The 21961-nt window shown below is 41.0% G+C and overlaps 1 protein-coding gene across 3 annotated transcripts; it reads left to right on the top strand.

Moving 5' to 3' along the window:
* The first annotated feature begins 1300 nt into the window (after positions 1-1300).
* Positions 1301-20530, top strand: LOC129836067 (mitogen-activated protein kinase 8-like). Of its 3 annotated transcripts, none has more exons than XM_055901825.1 (12): positions 1301-1492; positions 9337-9515; positions 11713-11842; positions 12234-12292; positions 12586-12724; positions 15752-15917; positions 16571-16642; positions 16938-17120; positions 17204-17328; positions 17505-17568; positions 18040-18120; positions 18464-20530. In XM_055901825.1, exons 2-12 carry the CDS (start codon positions 9388-9390, stop codon positions 18625-18627), a joined length of 1311 nt encoding a protein of 436 aa, XP_055757800.1. In that variant the 5' UTR covers positions 1301-1492; positions 9337-9387; the 3' UTR covers positions 18628-20530. The 3 variants fall into 3 exon arrangements, with proteins under 3 accessions (XP_055757800.1, XP_055757798.1, XP_055757799.1); XM_055901823.1 differs by lacking the exon at positions 16571-16642 and adding an exon at positions 16084-16155 and having other exon boundaries at positions 1302-1492; XM_055901824.1 differs by lacking the exon at positions 16571-16642 and adding an exon at positions 16084-16155 and having other exon boundaries at positions 1302-1492; positions 18459-18571.
* Positions 20531-21961: the final 1431 nt, after the last annotated feature.

The following is a 21961-nucleotide window of genomic DNA, read 5'->3' as shown; positions in this document are numbered from 1 at the left end:
AGATTGAACCTGGCACCGTCCCTACGGTAAAGCATGGTTGTGGCAGCATCCTGCTGTGGGGATGTTTTTCAGCGGCAGGGACTTAAAGACCAGTCAGGATTGAGGGAAAGATGAACTCAGCAAAGTACAGAGTGATCCTTGATGAAAACTTGCTCCAGAGCGCTCAGGACCTCAGACTGGGGTGAAGGTTCACCTTCCAACAGGACAACGAACCTAAGCACACAGACAAGTGGTCTCTGGATATCCTTGAGTGTCCAAGTCAGAGCCCGGATTTGAACCCGATCGAACATCTCTGGAGAGACCTGAAAATAGCTGTGAGAGAGCTTGAGAGGATCTGCACAGGAGAATGGGATAAACTCCCCAAATACATGTGTGCCAAGCTTTTAGCGCCATACCCAAAAAGACCCAAGGCTGTAATCGCTGCCAGTGGTGCTTCAACAAATTACTGATTAAAGGGTTTGAATACTTACGTAAATGTGATATTTCCGTTTTTGTGAAAATGTCTAAAAAGGAAAATCAGTGAAGAATAAATTCTTATTTACAATGAATTCCTACCCTGGGCCAAGTGTGCGCCGCCCTGTGGGACTCCCAATCATGGCCGGATGTGATGCAGCCTGGATTCCAACCAGGTACTGCAGTGACCCCTCTTGCACTAAGATGCAGTGTCTTAGACCACTGCGTCACTCGGGAGCCCATAGATTGTAGATTGATTCGATTTTTGAATAAGGCTGTAAAGTAAACAAAATTTGGAAAAAGTCAAGGGTTCTGAATTCTTCCCTAATGCACTGCACTGTGCTTTGTGTTTTAACCCCTTTCCATCTGACTTTTGACCCACTGTCACTGTGTAAATAACTAGTGCCATGACTCTTTAGTGTGAAGGTACTAACTCATTGGCTGGGTGCCAAAGCTGACATTCTTAATGTTCTCGTTTCATTATCCCTCAGTTTACTGCCTCTGTCACAACATGTCTGCCATCAGTCTCCGAACATTCCAAAACAGAGGTGGATGAATAGGCCTGTATAAATATAATAGCAAAGTCTGTGGATTGGCTGTTGTGTGGAAGATAATCATTTGATATGGTACCATCCCAAAAAGACAGGCATGAAACCAGCATTCAGCCAAAATGGTTGAGGTAGGCCCAGAATGTGCGTGTGAGAGAGAGATTTGTATTGATTTTGGTATTGATTTTATTCATTTAAAGGGAAGAGGATATTTTTGTATGTATTTTTATTGATAAAAGGAAAGGATAGGGCGGTAGCTCCTATCTCACGGATGCGTAGGGCTTTAGTGACGTAGTACGCATGCCTTCTTGCAGTGCGCGCTCGGCCTGTCAATGCAGAGAGATTGTAGTGCATTCCGTGAGGTCATGTTTTGTAGCAGGACAACAGAATAGCCATCATTTATTATCCAAATAATTAAACTTAATTCATCTTCGAGGACTCGGACTTTTGTGGCTAATCCAGAACTGACATTCTGTATTTTGGTGACGGAGGTAAGCCTTTATGTTTCCGCGACGCTGTCCATGGTATTGTTTAGCTGTGGGGGAGGGTCGTTTTCGCCGCACCGCACACAATTTACAGATGCTATTTGTTGTAAATAGATTATAATTGTGTAATTTATTCTATCGTATTTTGCTAATTGCACAACGTGTCCATGATTTAATGTTGCTGTAGATAGCGCTCAAAATAAGTTATCCTGTTATGTGTAGCACAATACTGCATCGCATAGGCTAGGCTACATACAGGCGGTAATAACCAGGCTATTACCAAAAGCCGGCTTTGGAAGTATAGACTCACTTGCTACATTGTAGCGAGGTTGGTTATTGTCATATTATTGTCATGTTTTCAAGGCACCTGTGTTGTTTTTACCTGGCAGCCACATCTACATATAACGATAAAGGGTCGGCTGGCCAAGGTTATCATGACTGTAGTTACACGCCGGGGATTGTCAGGGCCATTAAAGCAATTGATCACTACTGATTATAAACAATCTGAATGGTCGATATTTAAGCCTGAAGATCTTCCCTCTGTCATTCTTGAAGTCTTGGCAACACGATGTTCAGTGTACAATGTTATGATGAAGACAGCTATGCCTGCGATATATTTAAGGTACAATAACAAGTGGAAAGTATAGGCCTAGTATTTACATGTAGTCTAGTGCCAGAATAGGCCCATATTATTTTATGGTCTTATCTGTATACCCACCCACTTATACAATACCATGTTCAAGACTTAAAAACCTCTTAAGGATAAAAAAAAAAGTCACCTAAAATGACATATCCAAATCTAACTGCCTGTATGTCAGGACCTGAATCAAGGATATGCATATTCTTGATACCATTGTAAAGGAAAAACTTTGACGTTTGTGGAAATGTGAAATTAATGTAGGAGAATATAACACATTATATCTGGTAAAATGTAATACAAAGAAAAAAACATGCATTTTTTGGGGTATTTTTTTTTGTACCATCTTTCAATTGCAAGAGAAAGGCCATAATGTATTATTCCAGCCCATGCGCAATTAAGATTTTGGCTACTAGATGGCAGCAGTGTATGTACAAAGTTTTAGACTGATCCAATGAACCATTGCCTATCTGTTCAAAATGTTGTATCAAGACTGCCCAAATGTGCCTAATTGGTTTATTAATACATTTTCAAGTTCATAATTGTGCACTCTCCTCAAACAATAGCATGGTATTCTTTCACTGTAATAGCTACTGTAAATTGGACAGTGTAGTTAGATGAACAAGAATTTAAGCTTTCTGCCCATATCACATATGTCTATGTCCTGGGATTTTTTTTTGTTACTCATGCTAATCACATTAGCCTATGTTAGCTCAACCATCGCGTGGGGGAGACACTGATCCCGTAGAGGTTATTAAGCCCATATAGGTAATGACATTGGTGAACAATCTATTATTCTATATAAAAATACAGAGGGAAATGTAGGAATTTAATCAGACGGTTTATGTGTATGTTCCAATGTTATTTATTGCTTAGTTATACTGTATTAAAGGTCCAATGCAGCTTTTTTTGTGTCAATATCAAATAATTTCTGGGTAACAGAAATTAGGTAATTAAGTACCTTAATGTAATTGTTTTCAATTAAAATGGTAAAAAAGGAAACAAATATAGGTTCTTAGAAAAAAGCCATTTCTCAAGCAAGAATTTCGCTCGGACTATCTGGGAGTGGCCTGAGTGAAGGGCCTAGTTGGAGGAGCCTAATGGGAGGGATATGTAACCTGAAAATTAGCTGCTATTAACTAACTGCAATATGTAACCAAATTCACATAGAAATGTGTGTTATAGATCTGCCATTCTCACTGAAAGCAAGTCTATGACGTGGTAGATCTGTTCTATGTGTGCTATTTCTATTTTCATGTCCCTCCCCGTCCCCAGTGAAAGTTGGCCCCTGGTACAATGATTCTCTACACTATACTTGCTTGTTTTGTCACATAAACTGAAATTAAGAGATCTGTTAGAATTTTAGCAACCAGGAAATGGCGGAGCGATATCTGCATAGTGCATCTTTAACAGAGGGAAGGGAAAACTCTTTGTTATTGGTGTATTAACTTACATCGCCTGGTGATGTCGCCAGGTGGTCCAAAAACCCCACCCGTGCAAACAAGACGAAATTTCAGGTGGTCTTTTCAAACAGCTCTTACACTAAAATAGCATTATCATAATTTTCACAATTTTAACGGTATTATATTCAAACTCATAGTGTGGAAATATGTGTAAAACACAGGGAAATCACATTTTTGACTGCATTGCTCCTTTAATAGCTCGAGGTGAGATTCATGATTGTGGATGTTTTGTCAGATATAGGCTACAGTCAGTTCCTGTATTGGTGGTGCTCAGGGTTGACTGCCAGTGTTGAGGGGCTGTTTATCATGTTAATTAGGAAGACAGATCACCAGTCATTAAACTGGAGTGGAGGGTCGCTAATTGCAGGGTTGTAGAAGTGTAGCTGCCGGCCTGACTCATGGGCCCTCGATAGACTACCTAATAACGCCAAGTGGAGATGGACAGAGAAAGGATCGAGAGGAGGAGGGGAGCTATAGAAAGGGGGAGAGAGAAAGAGAGCTGTTATTGGTGCAGCCAGTCACTGACTGAAGTTGACAGATAAGATACTGCGTTTATCGCCAGTATGCATCCTTTTGTCTCGCAACGATTACACATAATAAATAGTCATGGTAACACATTAACAGGTGCTACCGTTCACTGGTAACTGCATCTTACAGTAATTGACATCATCCGAGAGCTAAGTCGAATTTTTTGCTCAATTGGGTATAGCATAAGTTTGGCTACATAATGTTTATGCTTTATTCATTAACCCTGGTGTGTTTGTAATCGTTATACAGCAATTGTCCATTTATTCATTCAGACTTACAGTATGTTACCCATGCAGGTATATAACCTACAATTAAAAGCAGTATGCTAAGGACTCCATCCACTCACCTGATCCATCTGAACCATGATCGTACGAATGCCTGGCTTCTGTCTGATGATTGATATAAATAATTACTGTAACACTGTGCGGTGTGTGTGTGTGTGTGGAATTTGAGTGTTTACTTTGACACGGCGGGGGATGTCGCTGATGCGCAAGTGTGACGTTAGCAGGACAGTCGGGATGTCAGAGGAAACAGCATGGGCTGAAACATATTTAGCCCTATTATGATGGACTAATCACAATGCATGCTTCCGTCCTCCCTTCCTTGGGAAACCACCGTTTTGAGCTGATAAGATATGTGAAAGCGAATGAAACCCTTAGTGGCTGTTACCTCCAATGGTAAAGAAGGATGTATTTCAAAATGGAGGGAAATCGTTGATTTACATTTTAGTCATTTAGCAGTCACTCGTATCCAGAGCATTAGGATTAAGTTCTCAATGGCACATCAACACATTTTTCGCCTAGTCGGTTCAGGGATTCAAACCAGCAATCTTTCAGTTACTATCCCAATGCACTTAACCGCGAGGCTACCACTAGGCTGCCTGACATGAGAGGTGAACGCAGACGTTACAAAGGATGTATTTTCTATGTAGTCAAATCTGGCCAATGTTTCTGGGTTTTAGTCCAGTTCAGACTGGGCTTAAGACAGTAAAGAAAACATACTAAACAAAAATATAAATGCAACATTCAACAATTTATAAGATTTTACTGAGTTACAGTTCATATAAGGAAATCAGTCAATTTAAATAAATGAATTAGGCCCTAATCTATGGATTTCACATGACTGGGCGGGCCCACATGGGGCCTGGGAGGGCATGCCCACCCACTGGGGAGCCAGACACAGCTAATCATAAGGAGTTTTTTGCCACAAAAGGGCTTTATTACAGACAGAAATACTCCTCAGTTTCATCAGCTGTCCGGGTGGCTGGTCTCAGACGATCCCGCAGATGAAGAAGCCGGATGTGGAGGACTGGGCTGGCGTGGTTACACGTTGTCTGCGGTTGTGACGCCGGTTGGACGTACTGCCAAATTCTCTAAAACAACGTTGGAGGCGGCTTATGGTAGAGAAATGAACAAAAAGCAAAATAAGCTTTTTGTGCAAATGGAACATTTCTGCAATCTTTTATTTCAGCTCATGACATATGGGACCAACACTTTACATGTTGCGTTTACATTTTTGTTCAGTGTAGATCAGTGAGAAGATGGGAGAGAGAGAAAGAGGGAGAAACACTCATTGGAGGGTCAGTATCATTATGACCCCATCCTCTTGAACCCTCATGTTTCATATACAACTTTATTGAGAGAAGTAGACCACCTATGGTTCACACTCAGACCAGTGGCTTCTGAGGATATTGTATACTCCCACCTCCTCTGTTTGTAAAGTTTAAGGGACATTACATTCCGCTTCACATTTTGTCAGGTGTTCTCAGACCACGAAAGTAGTCTTATGTCACGACGAATCAACATCCCACACCATCCGTTGTTTAGATCCAGCTACAGTCCCGAGGGAAACTCTTCACACCCCTTGCACAGTTGTCACATTTCGCTGCCTTATATTTAAATATAAAAAGGATTACATTATATTTTTCTCCTACTGATTTACACAACCTACTCTACACTTAAAAGTAAATAAAAAATACATTTTAAAAAATTCATAAAAATTTTAACAAAATGTAAATCTTGATTGCGTATGTCTTCACACCCCAGGAATAATACTTGTTCAAAGCACATTGGGAAGCAATAATTACAGCTGTGAATTATGTTGAGTAAGATTTCACCAACTTTACACAACTCTTGGAGCAGCATATATCCTTATTTTTGTTGTTGTTGGGAGCGTAGATCAGATTTAATATTTTTCAGATAGATTGTAGCTTCCATCAATGTAATTGTCTGCATCACTTCCAATCCTCCATATATTTTTATATTATATATATTTTTTCAAATATATATACAGTACCAGTCAAAAGTTTGGACACACCTACTCATTCAAGGGTTTTTCTTTATTTTGACTATTTTCTACATTGTAGAATAATAGTGAAGACATCAAAACTATTAAATAACGCACATGGAATCACATAGTAACCAAAATGTGTTAAACAAATCAAAATATATTTTATATTTGAGATTCTTCAAAGTAGTCACACTTTGCCTTAATGATTTCACAACACATTGTGGCCCTCAGGCCCGTACTCCACCATTACTACATATCTACATGACAAAATCCATGTGTATGTATAGTGCGTATGTTATCGTGTGTATGTGCCAATGTTTGTGTTGCCTCAGTCCCCGCTGTTCCATAAGGTGTTTTTTTTCTCATTTTTTTTCTCATATAATTTTGTACTGTTCACTAGGTGTAGGCAAGACCATAAGCAAGTAGGTAAACTGGGATATGACTAAAGAGTTAATCAGGGTGATTTTTTTCCACACAAATAGACAGCTATTTAACTGTCCATGGTAGCAAGATATTATCTATAAACATTTATAGGAGTGAGATGATTTATTTCGGAATATGTATACAGAGTATATCCACATCACCATCAGACCATTTTATTGGTAAACTACACGGTAATGTAAAAGCGAGATTTTTTTTGAATGGTAAAATACGTAATTAGCATAATTTGTTTGTAATCCAGAGGTTAGAAAAAAATATCTAGATCTTCTGAGGATTTAAAAGAAAACATGAATCATTAGCAAACAATGACACCACATTTCTAATCCCTTGATATTATTGTTGGACCTGAATTTAATAGCTGACATACATGTATGCCGATAGTGGACAACTTTGTTTTACTCCTATTGACAGTTTAATACTTGCTGAGAAGTAGCCATTATTTACTATTTTACTATACATGATTTTAACCCATTTTATAAGAAATTATCTCAAATTGAAATGCTCCAGGCAAGTCAGCTATGTATAGCAAGCCTGGTTTCCCATATTTTTTTGATAGTGTTCTATTGTTTCCAGAACTTGCCTTTATATTATCTCCTAAGTATCATCCATGTAAAAAAAACTGTCTGTTTAGAATGAATAATGTCAGACAATACCTTTTTAATTCTATGCGCTGTACATTTTGCTCTAATTTTTGCATCACAACACTGAAGTGTAAGGGGCCTCCAATTTTTCTAATGGATTGGATCATTATATTTACCACTTGTCTCCTGTTTCAGTAATAATTAAATCAGACCTTGTTGAGTGTCTGATAATCTACCATTGAGTGGTTAAACATGCGAACGAGTGGTTAAACATGCTAGTAACAGTCCTCTGAGTATATATCCTTTGTGTTTGGCAAAATTGCTGACGCTAAGTCAATTTGTTTGGGGATCATTGATGGACAGCAATATTCAAGTCTTATCTCAGGTTTTGAAACAGATTTATGACAGCACTGAGACTGGACTACTCAGGAACACTCAGCACCTTTTGGCAAGCTGGTGTGTCCTATGTCTTAAAACATGTGTAATTTTCCCTCTGGAAAAAGAACAGTGTTAGGTCTTCAAAAGACTGATGCAGGTCTTCAAAAGATGTGTTGCGTTGGATTTGACCCAAAACTTTGTTTTTCATTTAGGCCAAAAAGTGTAATATTTTGCCATGCTGACTTGAAGTACAGTATAACTTTAAGGGCCATTTTGTAAACAGTAGTGATTTTTGTTTAGTAGAAGATTCCTCTTTTTTTCACTCTTTCAAACAAGCCAGTAATGTGGAGTGAATGCAATGTTGTTGATCAATGCACAGTTTTCTCTCTGCTCAGCCAATGAACTCTGTGGCTGTTTTAAAATCATATTTGGCCACATAGTGATATGGCTGAACAGTTTCCATTCTCTCCTGCAGCTCAGTTAGGAAGGACAGCCAGATCCCCAGTGATATGATACACCGCCTACACATTATTTACCCAAAGCGACATATATATTTAACCTTTATTTAACTAGGCAAGTCAGCTAAGAACAAATTCTTATTTACAACGATGTCTTAGGAACAGTGGGTTAACTGCCTTGTTCAGTGGCAGAATGACAGATTTTAACTTTCTCAGCTCGGGGATTCGATCTAGCAAACTTTCTGTTTCTGGCCCAACGCTCTAACCACTAGGCTACTTGCCGCCCCAAGTATTTTAGTGTCTATGAAATATTTTGGAACCTCCCCTGTCTAAAAATGAATCACTGACATGTTTTTAAAACTAATTGGTGGCTCTGAGGTTGAATCGTGGTTTGAATATCACTACCTAACAGGGGGACCTTACAAAGACAGTGTAAGTTATTATTAAATAATGAGAACCACTACTTATGCGAACAGGTGGACACCATTCAATAAACTGAGCGATTTTTTTTTCATGAAAATATTTGCTCTTCACACAGGAAGGTGTGTAAAGACTTACACAATCAAGATATCTTTGTTTTCCATTTTTTTTATTAATTTCCGCATACATCTACAATTTGTCTTACGCTTTTGAAAATGTGGAGCAGTTTATGCAGATCTGTAGAAAAAAAATGATATTTTTATATTCCTTTTTAGATTTTAATTTAAGGCAGCAATATGTGACAACTGTTCACGGGTGTGAAGACTTTCACTAGGCACTGTATATACAGTACCTCAACCAACAGAATAATTGAAAGATAAGCACCCCAGATCTGGAAATTGCACCGTGCTGATCTTCTCCATTCATTTTTGATTGTGGCATATACACACATGGCCTGGGATTCGATCTTATATACACACAATGCGGATTCGATCTTAAAGCTAGAAACATGCACTTCCGAACATACCGTAGCTACCTGTGTTCTGTATCCTAAAAATATGTTATGCTCTCTCTCTCTTTTTCTCTTTCTCTGTGTGTGTGTGTGTGTGTTTGTGCACGGGCGTGTGCGTGCTTGTGTGTGTGTGCGGGCCCATAGTACAGAGAGCCTAGTTTGGATGCCCAGAAAGTAGCTCCTCCAGGTTTCATCATGAATAAAAACAAGCGAGGAGAAGAGAGAGAGTTCTATAGTTTAGATGTCGGAGATTCCACCTTCAAAGTTCTGAAGCGCTACCAGAATCTAAGGCCCATCGGCTCAGGAGCACAGGGAATCGTCTGGTAAGTGTAATCACTTTGCAATTACTATTTCATTACTGAGAAGAAGAAAACAATGTGCTGGTGGGCTCAAATGGGTTAAAACTATAAGGCCATGGAGACTTGGTACAAGGTACTCTTTGAAAAGGGTAGTCTATGACTGGCAGAAAAAAACCAAGGGGGGGAATGTCACCCCTTAGTAAATACAAACTGTTCGATTGGTATGGTACGTTTTGTGTATATATCTTTGTTATGCTATTTGTATGATTTTTGGGGGATAATTTTAATTATTCTTATATAATTTACTTTATGTTCACACCCCTGTTTAATTTCCTTATGCTGTTATTATGTTTATGTGACATGTTTTCTTATTGGTTATTCTGCCACTGTAATGTGATTTATAGAGCCCCCAAGTGGACATTACAACCTTTACCCTCAGATGAAGGCTGACATCATGCCCAAATGCATTTGGTGTTTGTTTGTTATGCTTTAAAAAAAATGGCAAGAAAATAAATGCTTTAAATCAATAAGTTCATGCTTTAAAAAAAATGGCAAGAAAATAAATGCTTTAAATCAACAAGTTCATCAATTTGTTTTCTTCAAGAGTGCCTTGATGGAAAATGTCAGCCCCACGATACATTTAAAAAACAAAATCTAATTTGGTGGCAGTGGTGTAAAGTACTTAAGTAAAAATTATTTAAAGTACAACTTAAGTAGTTTTTTGAGGTATCTGTACTTTACTATTTATATTTTTGACAACTTTTACTTTTACTTCACTCCATTCCTAAAGAAAATGATGTACTTTTTACTCCATACATTTTCCCTGACGCCTAAAAGTTTTTGTTTGTTTTTTTTAACCCCTTTTTCATGGTATCTAATTGGTAGTTACAGTCTTGTCCCATCGCTGCAACTCCCGTAAGGACTTGGGAGAGGCAAAAGTCGAGAACTCCGAAACACAACGCAGCCAAGCCACACTGCTTCTTGACACAATGGCCACTTAACCCGGAAGTCAGCCGCACCATTGTGTCGGATGAAACACCGTACACCTGGCGACAATGTCAGTATGCACTGCAACCGGCCCGCCACAGGAGTCGCTAATGCGCAATGGGACAAGAACATCCCTGCTGGCCAAGCCCTCCCCTAACCCAGATGATACTGGGCCAATTGCGTGCCACCCCATGGGTATCCCGGTGTGGCTGGCTGCAACAGAGCCTGGACTCGAACCAGGATCTCTAGTGGCACAGCTAGCAGTACCTTAGACCACTGTGCCACTCGGGAGGCCCCTCCAGCACCCAAAAGTACTCATTACATTTTGAAGGCAGGACAGAAATTGTTAAATTCACACACTCATCCCTACTGCCTCTGATCTGGCGACTCACTAAACACAAGTGCTTTGTTTCTGAATGATGTCTGTGTTGGAGTGTGCCCCTGGCTATGCGTAAATAAAAAAAAACACTAACAATTGTGCCAAATGGTTTGCTTAATATAAGGAATATGAAATTATTTATACTTTTACTTTTGATACTTAAGTACATTTTTTAAATTATATTCACTTTTGATACTTAAGTATATTTCAAACCAAAAACTTTTATACTTTTACTCAAGTAGTGTTTTACTGGTTGACTTTCGCTTTTACTTGAGTCATTTCCTATTAAGGTACAGTATCTTTACTTTTGCTCAAGGATGACAATTGGGTACTTTTTCCTCCCCTTAGTTTTTTTCTGCCAGTCATATACTACTTCATTAATGTTTGAACAGCGGTTTGTGCCAGGTAATTACCAGTAAACGATGGGATGCCAAATATAGTGTTGCAGTTTATTGTTTTCAAATCCTTTTTGCTTGAGATTTATTTGAATTTTATTTAGCCCCATGAAATACTTTTATTTGAGATTCAATTGGTTTCCAGGGTAACATACAATTTAAAGCTACATACCAAAGTAACCCAATGTTTTGAATTTGTCTAAACACTGTGGCGCTGAATCAATGGGCTAATGCCAAAGCTGGTCCATCAATGGCAAAATGGACCATGGAATTCATTCATTTGGACAGTGTCCTCATGTTAGGTTATGTTTCAAGGTCATATGCTGTAAAAGACCCAATGAAAAGAAACACCAATCAGACATCCATTTAAATTCCTATTTACCCTATTTACTACAGTCTGTATCACACCATTGTCACGGATGTGTTCATGTGTTGCCATGTTCTTGGTCTTGCCTTTCAGTTCAGCGTATGACCACAACCTTGAGAGAAATGTGGCTATTAAGAAGTTGAGTCGGCCGTTCCAGAACCAGACGCATGCCAAGAGAGCGTACAGAGAACTGGTGTTAATGAAATGTGTCAATCACAAAAATGTAAGTCACTGGTCAATTACTTCTTCCTGCTGTTTCTGTTATATTCTAGATGAGAATCTATGATAATTATGCTCAATTATGTTTATGAATGGCCTGGCTTGACAGGATCAGTAGGAATAATATGTTATAAATGCATAATGATACTTCGATAGCTAGAACAGTAAACAGGCATTTGCCATGGTAGCTTATATTGTAAATATACAGAGGACTAGAAGGCGGTTTCAGTCAATCAGCATCCAGGACTTTTTATTGTTTTATTGTATAATACGTTTGAAATTGAATTGATTACAAACACGTGGACTGTTTTTCGTATATTGAGGAAACGAATCTAGCAAGCAACCTGTGTGACTTATGTTGTTGTGTTCATGTGTTGATGTCGTTACCTCTACAGATCATCGGCTTATTAAACGTGTTCAGCCCACAGAAATCACTCGAGGAATTTGCAGACGTGTAAGTACATGAATTGGTGTTGATTAACACGATCAACCTTTGACAGTGTAAAATGGTTACATGCCGTTCGGAATTAAGACACAGGAGGGTCTTTTGAACAGGCCTGTCTGTCATCCGTGACAGAATGACTCGGCTATTACCAGAATAACTGTGTGAAATCTCTCTGCCGGCGGCATATCTCTTTCTGTTCGAGCCATCCAGCTGGCTCCACAGTTACCTCATGATGTGTGTGCCGGCGCCTACGTATGTGTGCCTGTGTGTGCATATTCTCATCTCACTTCCTGCCTGTGTAGATACATTGTGATGGAGCTGATGGATGCCAACCTGTGCCAGGTGATTCAGATGGAGCTGGACCATGAGAGGTTGTCCTACCTGCTCTACCAGATGCTGTGTGGCATCAAACACCTCCACAATGCCGGCATCATACACAGGGTAAGGCTCACGCGGGCTCATACACGCTAACGCTAAGCTAACATGTAGACGCAGCGATCGGCTCATGCTGTACGTGCTAACACTTAGCTAACAGGGTAACACTAAGCTAATAATGTAGCAGTAATGTAGCTCATCATTATGATTTGTAGCTCGTCATTACAAATTCTGGGGCATTTTTGTATTTCCAGGAGAAGTAAGCTCAAAGCTCTGATTACAGTAACTCCTCCACAAAGAGTAGGTGATGATGTCAGAGCTTTGATGTTGGCTAAATCCACAGGAGATCAAGAGGAACCTGCTAATGATCTAAACACTGCTCTATTCCCGGGCTCTGGTCAAAGTAGTGCACTGTATAGGGAGGGATAGATAGGGTGCCATTTGGGATACATATTTGGAGCAATGGAGCATGTAGAGTTGAAGTCGGAAGTTTACATACACCTCAGCCAAATACATTTAAAATCAGTTTTTCACAATTTCTGACATTTAATCCAAGTAAAAATTGCCTGTCTTAGGTCAGTTAGGATCACCACTTTATTTTAAGAATGTGAAATGTCAGAATAATAGTAAAGAGAATGATTTATTTCAGCTTCTATTTCTTTCATCACATTCCCAGTGCGTCAGAAGTTTACATACACTCAATGAGTATTTGGTAGCATTGCCTTTAAATTGTTTAACTTGGGTCAAATGTTTCGGGTAGCCTTCCACAAGCTTCCCACAATAAGTTGGGTGAATTTTGGCCCATTCCTCCTGACAGAGCCCGGTGTAACTGAGTCAGGTTTGTAGGCTGCCTTGCTCGCACACGCTTTTTCAGTTCTACCCACACATTTTCTATATGATTGAGGTCAGGGCTTTGTGATGGCCACTCCAATACCTTGACTTTGTTGTCCTTCAGCCATTTTGCCACAACTTTAGAAGTATGCTTAGGGTCATTGTCCATTTGGAAGACCCATTTGCTACCAAGCTTTAACTTCCTGACTGATCTCAACGTCTTGAGATGTTGCTTCAACATAGCCACATAATTTTCCTCACTCATGATGCCATCATTTTGTGCACCAGTCCCTCCTGCAGCAAAGCACCCCTACAACATGATGCTGCCACCCCTGTGCTTCACGGTTGGTATGGTGTTCTTCAGCTTGCAAGCGCCCCCCTTTTTCCTCCAAACATAACAATGGTCATTATAGCCAAACAGTTCTATTTTTGGTTCATCAGACCAGAGGACATTTCTCCAAAAAGTACGATCCTTGTCCCCATGTGCAGTTGCAAACCATAGTCTGGCTTTTTTATGGCGGTTTTGGAGCAGTGGCTTCTTCTTTGCTGAGCGGCCTTTCAGATTATGACGATATAGGACTCGTTTTACTGTGGATATAGATACTTTTGTACCTGTTTCCTCCAGCATCTTCACAAGGTCCTTTGCTGTTGTTCTGGGATTGATTTGCACTTTTCGCACCAAAGTACGTTCATCTCTAGGAGACAGAACGCGTCTCCTTCCTGAGCGGTATGACGGCTGCGTGGTCCCATGGTGTTTATACTTGCGTACTATTGTTTGTACAGATGAACATGGTACCTTGGAAATTGCTCCCAAGGATGAACCAGACTTGTGGAGGACTACCATTTTCTACTGAGGTCTTGGCTGATTTCTTTTGATTTTCCCATGATGTCAAGCAAAGAGGCACTGAGTTTGAAGGTAGGCCTTGAAATACATCCACAGGTACACCTCCAATTGACTCAAATTATGTCAATTAGCCTATCAGAAGCTTCTAAAGCCATGACATCATTTTCTGGAATTTTCCAAGCTGTTTAAAGGCACAGTCAACTTAGTGTACGTGAACTTCTGACTCACTGGAATTGTGATACAGTGAATTATAAGTGAAATAATCTGTTTGTAAACAATTGTTGGAAAAATTACTTGTGTCATGCACAAAGTAGATGTCCTAACCGACTTGCCAAAACTATAGTTTGTTAAAAAGAAATTTGTAGAGTGGTTGAAAAACGAGTTTTAATGACTCCAACATACGTGTATGTAAACTTCTGACTTCAACTGTACACCTTAGACAAGAATGGTAAAATCCCAATGACCATCGAGATCATTCTGAGATTAATCTTGATTCTATAACACTGTAACTGGTTTGTATGTCATACTACTAAGCTGCTAGCATACATGCAAATCTGTGAAAGATGACTCACCATACTATTGTAGTTAAAATGGTGTGACTCATTACTGTTGTTAATATGATGAGGAATATGGATGCTGACGGTTTTATAATATATTATGTTGACGCCACTCCTATACTCCTACGTAGCTTCACTAATGTCCCCATCTGTCTCTCTCATTGTTTGGGGAGCATTATGTTCCTTTACCATCAATCAATCAATCAATCAAATGTATTTATAAAGCCCTTCTTACATCAGCTGATGTCACAAAGTGCTATACAGAAACCCAGCCTAAAACCCAAAACAGCAAGCAATGCAGATGTAGAAGCACAGTGGCTAGGAAAAACTCCCTAGAAAGGCCAGAACCTAGGAAGAAACCTAGAGAGGAACCAGGCTATGAGGGTTGGCCTGTCCTCTTCTGGCTAAGCCGGGTGGAGATTATAACAGAACATGGCCAAGATGTTAAAATGTTCATAGATAACCAGCAGGGTCAAATAATAATAATCAGTGGTTGTAGAGGGTGCAACAGGTCAATCATTCAGAGTATCTCTACCGCTCCTGCTGTCTCTAGAGAGTTGAAAACAGCAGGTCTGGGACAAGGTAGCACGTCTGGTGAACAGGTCAGGGTTCCATAACCGCAGGCGGAACAGTTGAAACTGGAGCAGCAGCACGACCAGGTGGACTGGGGACAGCAAGGAGCCATCAGGCCAGGTAGTCCTGAGGCATGGACCTAGGGCTCAGGTCCTGAGAGAGCTAGAGAGAAAGAGAGAGAGAGAGAGAGTGTCCTGTGTATGTGTCTGGGCCTTAAAGTATGCTGCTGCTATTGATGATGATGATGACAACGTTGATAATTATGATCTCTCTTTGTCCCTCCTCTAGGATCTGAAGCCCAGTAACATTGTGGTGAAGTCAGACTGTACATTAAAGATCTTGGACTTTGGCTTGGCTCGGACAGCGGCTACAGGTTTACTGATGACGCCCTACGTAGTGACCAGATACTACAGAGCACCAGAGGTCATACTGGGGATGGGCTACCAGGCCAACGGTCAGTACCTGTCGATCAATCAATCAAATATTTATTCTACCCATAACGATTGTATGCATTTACCACCACCGCAGAAACAATGGTCTCTTTATTAACTGCTCAAATCTAATTAGCTTGTTTCTGTGTCTCCACCCCCCTCCCCTCCTCTTCTCCATGTTGTAAACAGTGGACATATGGTCTGTGGGGTGTATTCTGGCAGAAATGGTCCGTCACAAAATCCTGTTCCCAGGAAGGGACTGTATCCTTAGTGCTTCTGGCTGTGAATCATCTCCTTGAGTAATAAAACAGTTTTCCACCTCCGTGGAGCCATTTCTCTCCAGTCTCTCAGTTTCCCGAGATGGAGAATGAATTGCACGTCCTGATTTCCTGCTTTTTCCTTCCCGTTTGACAGAGGGCTCCGGCGCTCGAGACTTGCAGATGCTTCCTGCTGCATCCATTCTCACTCTCATTTACCCAATTTACTCATTCGATGCTTCTCCTTCATTCATCAGATGTATCACTCTTGCCATTTTCTGTTTCGTTCATCTGATTTATTTGTGATATCCATTTTTTTTGTAATCCATACATTTTCTACTCTCTCATTTCCTTCCTCTGTTCTTATTTTTTTTTTTTCTCCATTGTGCTCGCATGTCATCTCTCCGATCATCGTGTAGTGGACGTGTGGTCAGTGGGCTGTATTGTGGCTGAGATGGTCAGAGGTAGTGTGTTGTTCCCAGGCACTGACCGTATCCTTTCCTCTTTTACCGTAATATCATTTTATCCTGTCTGTGTGTTTTTACCATGTTTATACCATCATGCACAGCTCTATAGAGCACCGCTTTTGCACTCCACCCACCATCATATCCACCATATCCAAGTACAGCCATCCTCCCTCCCCAATAATCCCCTCAGTTTCTGCCAGTACATACAGATAGTTCTAGAAAATAGAGATAGTTCTGGAAAAGTAGTTCTCTAACAAAGTAAAAGTGTGTGTTTGTGGAGAAATCTGTGTGTACTCTTTCCCTAACTCCACCTGCTTAGACATTGACCAGTGGAACAAAGTGATAGAGCAGCTCGGGACTCCGCCCCAGGACTTCCTGATGAAGCTCAACCAATCAGTAAGGACGTATGTTGAGAACCGACCGCGCTACGCAGGATACAGCTTCGACAAGCTCTTCCCTGACGTCCTCTTCCCTGCAGACTCAGAACACAACAAGTTGAAAGGTACTGGAGACTGAGAATGTGTGTGGGTAGGGTTTGTGTGTATGCTTGTGCTGGTCTGAACTATATTTTCTCTCCATTCCCAGCGAGCCAGGCCAGAGACCTGCTGTCTAAGATGTTGGTGATCGACTCGTCTAAGAGGATCTCGGTGGACGAGGCCCTGAAACACCCCTATATCAACGTGTGGTACGACCCAGCAGAAGTGGAGGCAGTAAGTGTTTAACAAGTGGTATGATCTATTGTAGGGGAAACTTGGAAATTGGACTGAAACGGTTGACACTCCTAGTCAGAAGGGTGAACTACGGTCAATGGTTTGATGTAGGGATGAACCTTTCTTCCCTCTCTTCTCTCTTTCTTGTCTTTCTTTTGCTTTTTTTTCCCTCTCAGCCCCCTCCAAAGATCACTGACAAGCAGCTGGATGAGCGAGAGCATACGGTGGAGGAGTGGAAAGGTTAGAGACGTTACTACAACTATCGCTTTTCACTAGACATGGGTCACATACATATATGTCAACAACTTTGAAATACTTGAACGTATATGCTCGATTTTGGAGTTTGCACTTTTAGGACTTCATTTTTGGTTCCATTGTACCAGAGGAGCTTTCACTTTTCACGACAACATTTTCACTGTAATGTTGACATTTGACTGGTTAACGACTTTCCCATGTTATGTTATGGTGTGAAACGTGATGCTGCAGAGCTGGCCAGGTTCAAAGGCTGGGTGTAAATATCACTGTCACCGGTTTGCATGGCTCAGGGTCCAATAGGATGAGGTCATACTGATACTGACCCCCCCCCCCCCCCCCTTCCAATGGGTGTTTATGATCTTCCCCCGGTGATGATTTCTGTGTTTTGATACTTGTCATGAGGGCAAATCTCTCTCTCTCTCTCTCTCTCCCTCCCTCCCTTCCCTCTCTTCCTAGACCTGATCTGGAAAGAGGTGTATGAGTGGGACGAGTGGACCAAGCAGAATGGAGTGATCAGAGGACAACCTCCTCCTTTAGGTTAGTTAACAGACTGTTTCTGATTTTTTTTATTGTACTTATGTGAGCTGGTCTCTGCTGTTATTGTATTACATTTTACTTGGAAAAACACCACAAGTAAAAGGCTGTTACTGAAAGAGAGCATGCAGGAGGGAGGTGAACTCATAGGAGGGAGGTGAATTATGTAGTTGGATACTGTAGAAGGGGGTTGCTGCACCCCTTACAGACTCAGAGGGGCTCTTCCGGCACCCTATGGTGTGTGCCACACAGGTGTATCTTACAGGACAGTGTGTGTGTTTGTAAATGCGCGTGCTAGTACCTAGTACAGGTGTATCAGTCATCCTGTGTGTTTCTCGCAGCACAGGTGCAGCAGTGATTGACAGCTCCCCTCAGCCCGCCTCATCCTCCTCCTCGGCCAATGACGTATCCTCCATGTCGACTGAGCCAAGTGACCCCACCATGACCTCTGACACGGACATCAGCCTGGACAGCCACACCTCCCTGGGAGCACTGGCCTGCTGCAGATAACACACGCACACACACGCACACACACACACACACACACACACACACACACACACACACACACACACACACACACACACACACACACACACACACACACACACACACACACACACACACACACACACACACACACACACACACACACACATCCTGTCATAGTATACATAGTATGAGACACTTAAGGGTCCTTTGTTAAAAACATGTTTTTTTAAAATTATGTACAGCTTCTTTTAATTTCTCTGTCTCCTAATACTATATTCTGTATTGCCGATTGTGTACATGCTGTAAATTATTATATTTATTTATTTATTTTCTTGTGTCAGCTTCTGTCCCTCCAAGCTGTGTACAGTATTTCTATGCTGTAAGTTATAGTCTTTTGGATCTCACAGTGGATGGAGCTTTTTCCCCCTTTTCTCTATTAGAAAGTGTTTCCTTACAAACACATATTTCATTTTCTAGTATTTAGTGTTCATCTCTATTTATATGAATCCTAAAAACCATTGAACATATTTCGACACCCGTAGCTGTAGTGTTCTGTAGTCATGGCTACAACTTTTTTTCTATTAGTGGAACATCTCTTTATTTATTATATGACTGTAATTGTAACGTTTCTGGGTGTTGGATCTGGACATCGCTTTGTTATCAAATGTTAATGAACCGATATGGGAGTATGGGAAGGCAATAAATAACCTGGCCCAAATACTTTAGACACTTTCCCCTCTTTGTTGCTTTACTTCTTCAACCAGTTACAATTTGCTCCCCGACCCTCCTACTTGTCCCTCACCCTTCGATGTTTGCAGATCTAGTAGTTATGGATAAGTATAAACACCTGTACAGTTCTGCAAACATCAACGGGTCGGGGCCATGGGTAACGGTAAGGGACCAATTTGGGACAAATTGGCTGCTTATGTTTTATTGGTGGGGCCAGGAGTCTTTCCTCAGGTTACATGACCAGGCAGGACCCCTAGCCCTATTCATTTGATTTGATTTAAGTGCTCTTACAGTTGTCTGTGTTTTTAACCCCTCTCTATCTCGCTCTGCTGTTGAGGCACTCAAGAGTGTTTTGTTAGCTTAGTCAAGCCTTAGCTCCTCTCTCTGTGCCGTCTCTGTTAGAGGACTTGGTTACTATGAACTACCTCGCCTATATGAGTTTCTGATTGACATAACAGTCCACAGCGTACGGTCTTAAAGAAACAGATGTGAATAAAGTTTTCGTTTGATTGATTTATTTGGAAATGTACAATTATCAATGTTAGAGGACTGCTAGTATTGTACGTACGCACAGACGTCAATTCAACGTCTTTTCCACGTTGGTGCAACATCATTTCATTGAAATGACGTGGAAACGATGTTGAGTCAACCTATGTGTATATACATTTATTTTTGTTTTATTTTCAGTTGATGTGCAATACCTATGATTTGTAGACTATAGAGTAGGTAGTGAGTGGTTGATTTGTATGCTAGATGGATGTTCTCCAGGGGTTTTCAAAAAGGTTTGCCGCCAGCCATGTTTTCCTTTTTCTAGATGAAGATGTATTCGATGGCTCGATTCCAAACCGATCCCTCACCCCTCTTCTCGCCGTTCAATCCCCTATATGCCCTGTGTATGTTTGGAACTGGGCCCCATCCCTGGCTGTGGTCAGGCCTATCACACACCAGAAACATGGCTGCGTTCAGGAGGGCTCAATGCTTTGGAACGTTCAGATGGAATCTGTGGAATCCGTCTAGTAAGTTTCACCATCCTGAACGCAACCCAGGTTTCGTGGTGTTTTCCGCGAAGGCCAGTTGTATAAATTTTAGCCTTTTGATCTGGACAAGGCCTCACTACAGACTTAATGTACACACTGGAAAAAAGTTAGACAATGTCAACCTGCAACTCCTGCAAATAAAGGGTTGAATTTGATTACGTTTCAATTGTTTTTATTCTCGACACATACTTCTTGTTAAGGACATTCGTTTATGTTGACAAATGAATGGAGGCTTTCACTAGAGTCTGGTCAGTTTTGGGACATGTACCTGATACCGCTATGATAAACAAGGCACATTTAAAAACTTTTTTTATTTTTATTTTTTTTATTCAGAAACAACAATCGCTAAACTTTTCTGTGGTGTGGTGAAACTGTGGCGTGGTAAAAGTTACCTGGTTCTGAGGAGTATTCAAGAGCGGGAATAGAGATACAGCATCTCTTAGCCTAGAATGTTTGGAACACCTGAGGTAGATATTTTAACAGTGTAAAGTTCAGTAAGTATCAAATGTAACCATTTAGAGTTTTTTTTTTAAAGTGATCACTAACAGTCTAGCACACACAGGGGCAGTTTCCCAGACACAGATTAAGGCCGAGATTAATTCCAATCAACTGTAGATCTGCGACTACAACGTGCTTGACATTTAAAGGTAATTGAGCCGACATACAGTATGCAGCATTTACCGTGAATGCAGTTCACACGAACGTGGGAACAAAAGCGGGTCCTGAAAGCAGGCTCACGTTAGTTTGTAGCCCAAACGGTTCGGGCAGACGTTGGCACGACGACGGTACCGACTTCAGACGTGTCCCGTGACACTTGTGGGGGTCGTGGAGCAAAACATCACCATTGTGTTCGTCAGAGTCTCTTTTTTCCGTAGAGTGGTCATATGGTCTGACAAACACCGCTTGTAGCTCGGCCACCTTCCCCCGCAGATGTGGAAAGCCGCAATAGGCAAATGCGGTGGATTGAGACACAGCCCATGCAAAAAAAACATATCTCTACCTTAAATTGACAGATTTGGATGGGGATTTTTTGATTATGTTACTTATATTGACACACTGGTACAGATAATGAGGGGGATGGGACATTCACAAGAAAGAGAGTCCATTCTGTCACTCAAGGGCTTCTCTGTCAAATGGAACATCCTGCTCTCTGCTACCGCGGATATTTGAAAGAGCCATTGGATTTACTCATATTTTCATCATGCACTATGTAAAGTGTAGCTGCAGCTTTCAATACCAGTGTTGTCCTGAATACAGCTGCTTGTATCGGCACAGCTCTGTCTTCTGTGGCTAAAGCAGTGAATCATCATCATTCATACACCGGTAAGAGTCTACAGTTAAAATGGGAGATTCCTGAAATGGGTTTCCATGGCCGAGCAGCCGCACACAAGCCTAAAATCACCATGCGCAATTCCAAGTGTCGGCTGGAGTGTTGTAAAGCTCACCGCCATTGGACTCTGGAGCAGTGGAAATGCGTTCTCTGGAGTAATAAATCACGCTTCACCATCTTATCCGTCCGACGGACGAATCTAGGTTTGCGGATGCCAGGATAACGCTGCCTGCCCCAATGCATTGTGTCAACTTTA

The sequence above is a fragment of the Salvelinus fontinalis genome, chromosome 37, assembly GCF_029448725.1.
Source record: "Salvelinus fontinalis isolate EN_2023a chromosome 37, ASM2944872v1, whole genome shotgun sequence".
Taxonomy (NCBI): domain Eukaryota; kingdom Metazoa; phylum Chordata; class Actinopteri; order Salmoniformes; family Salmonidae; genus Salvelinus; species Salvelinus fontinalis.
This window is presented reverse-complemented; position numbering and strand designations above follow the sequence as displayed.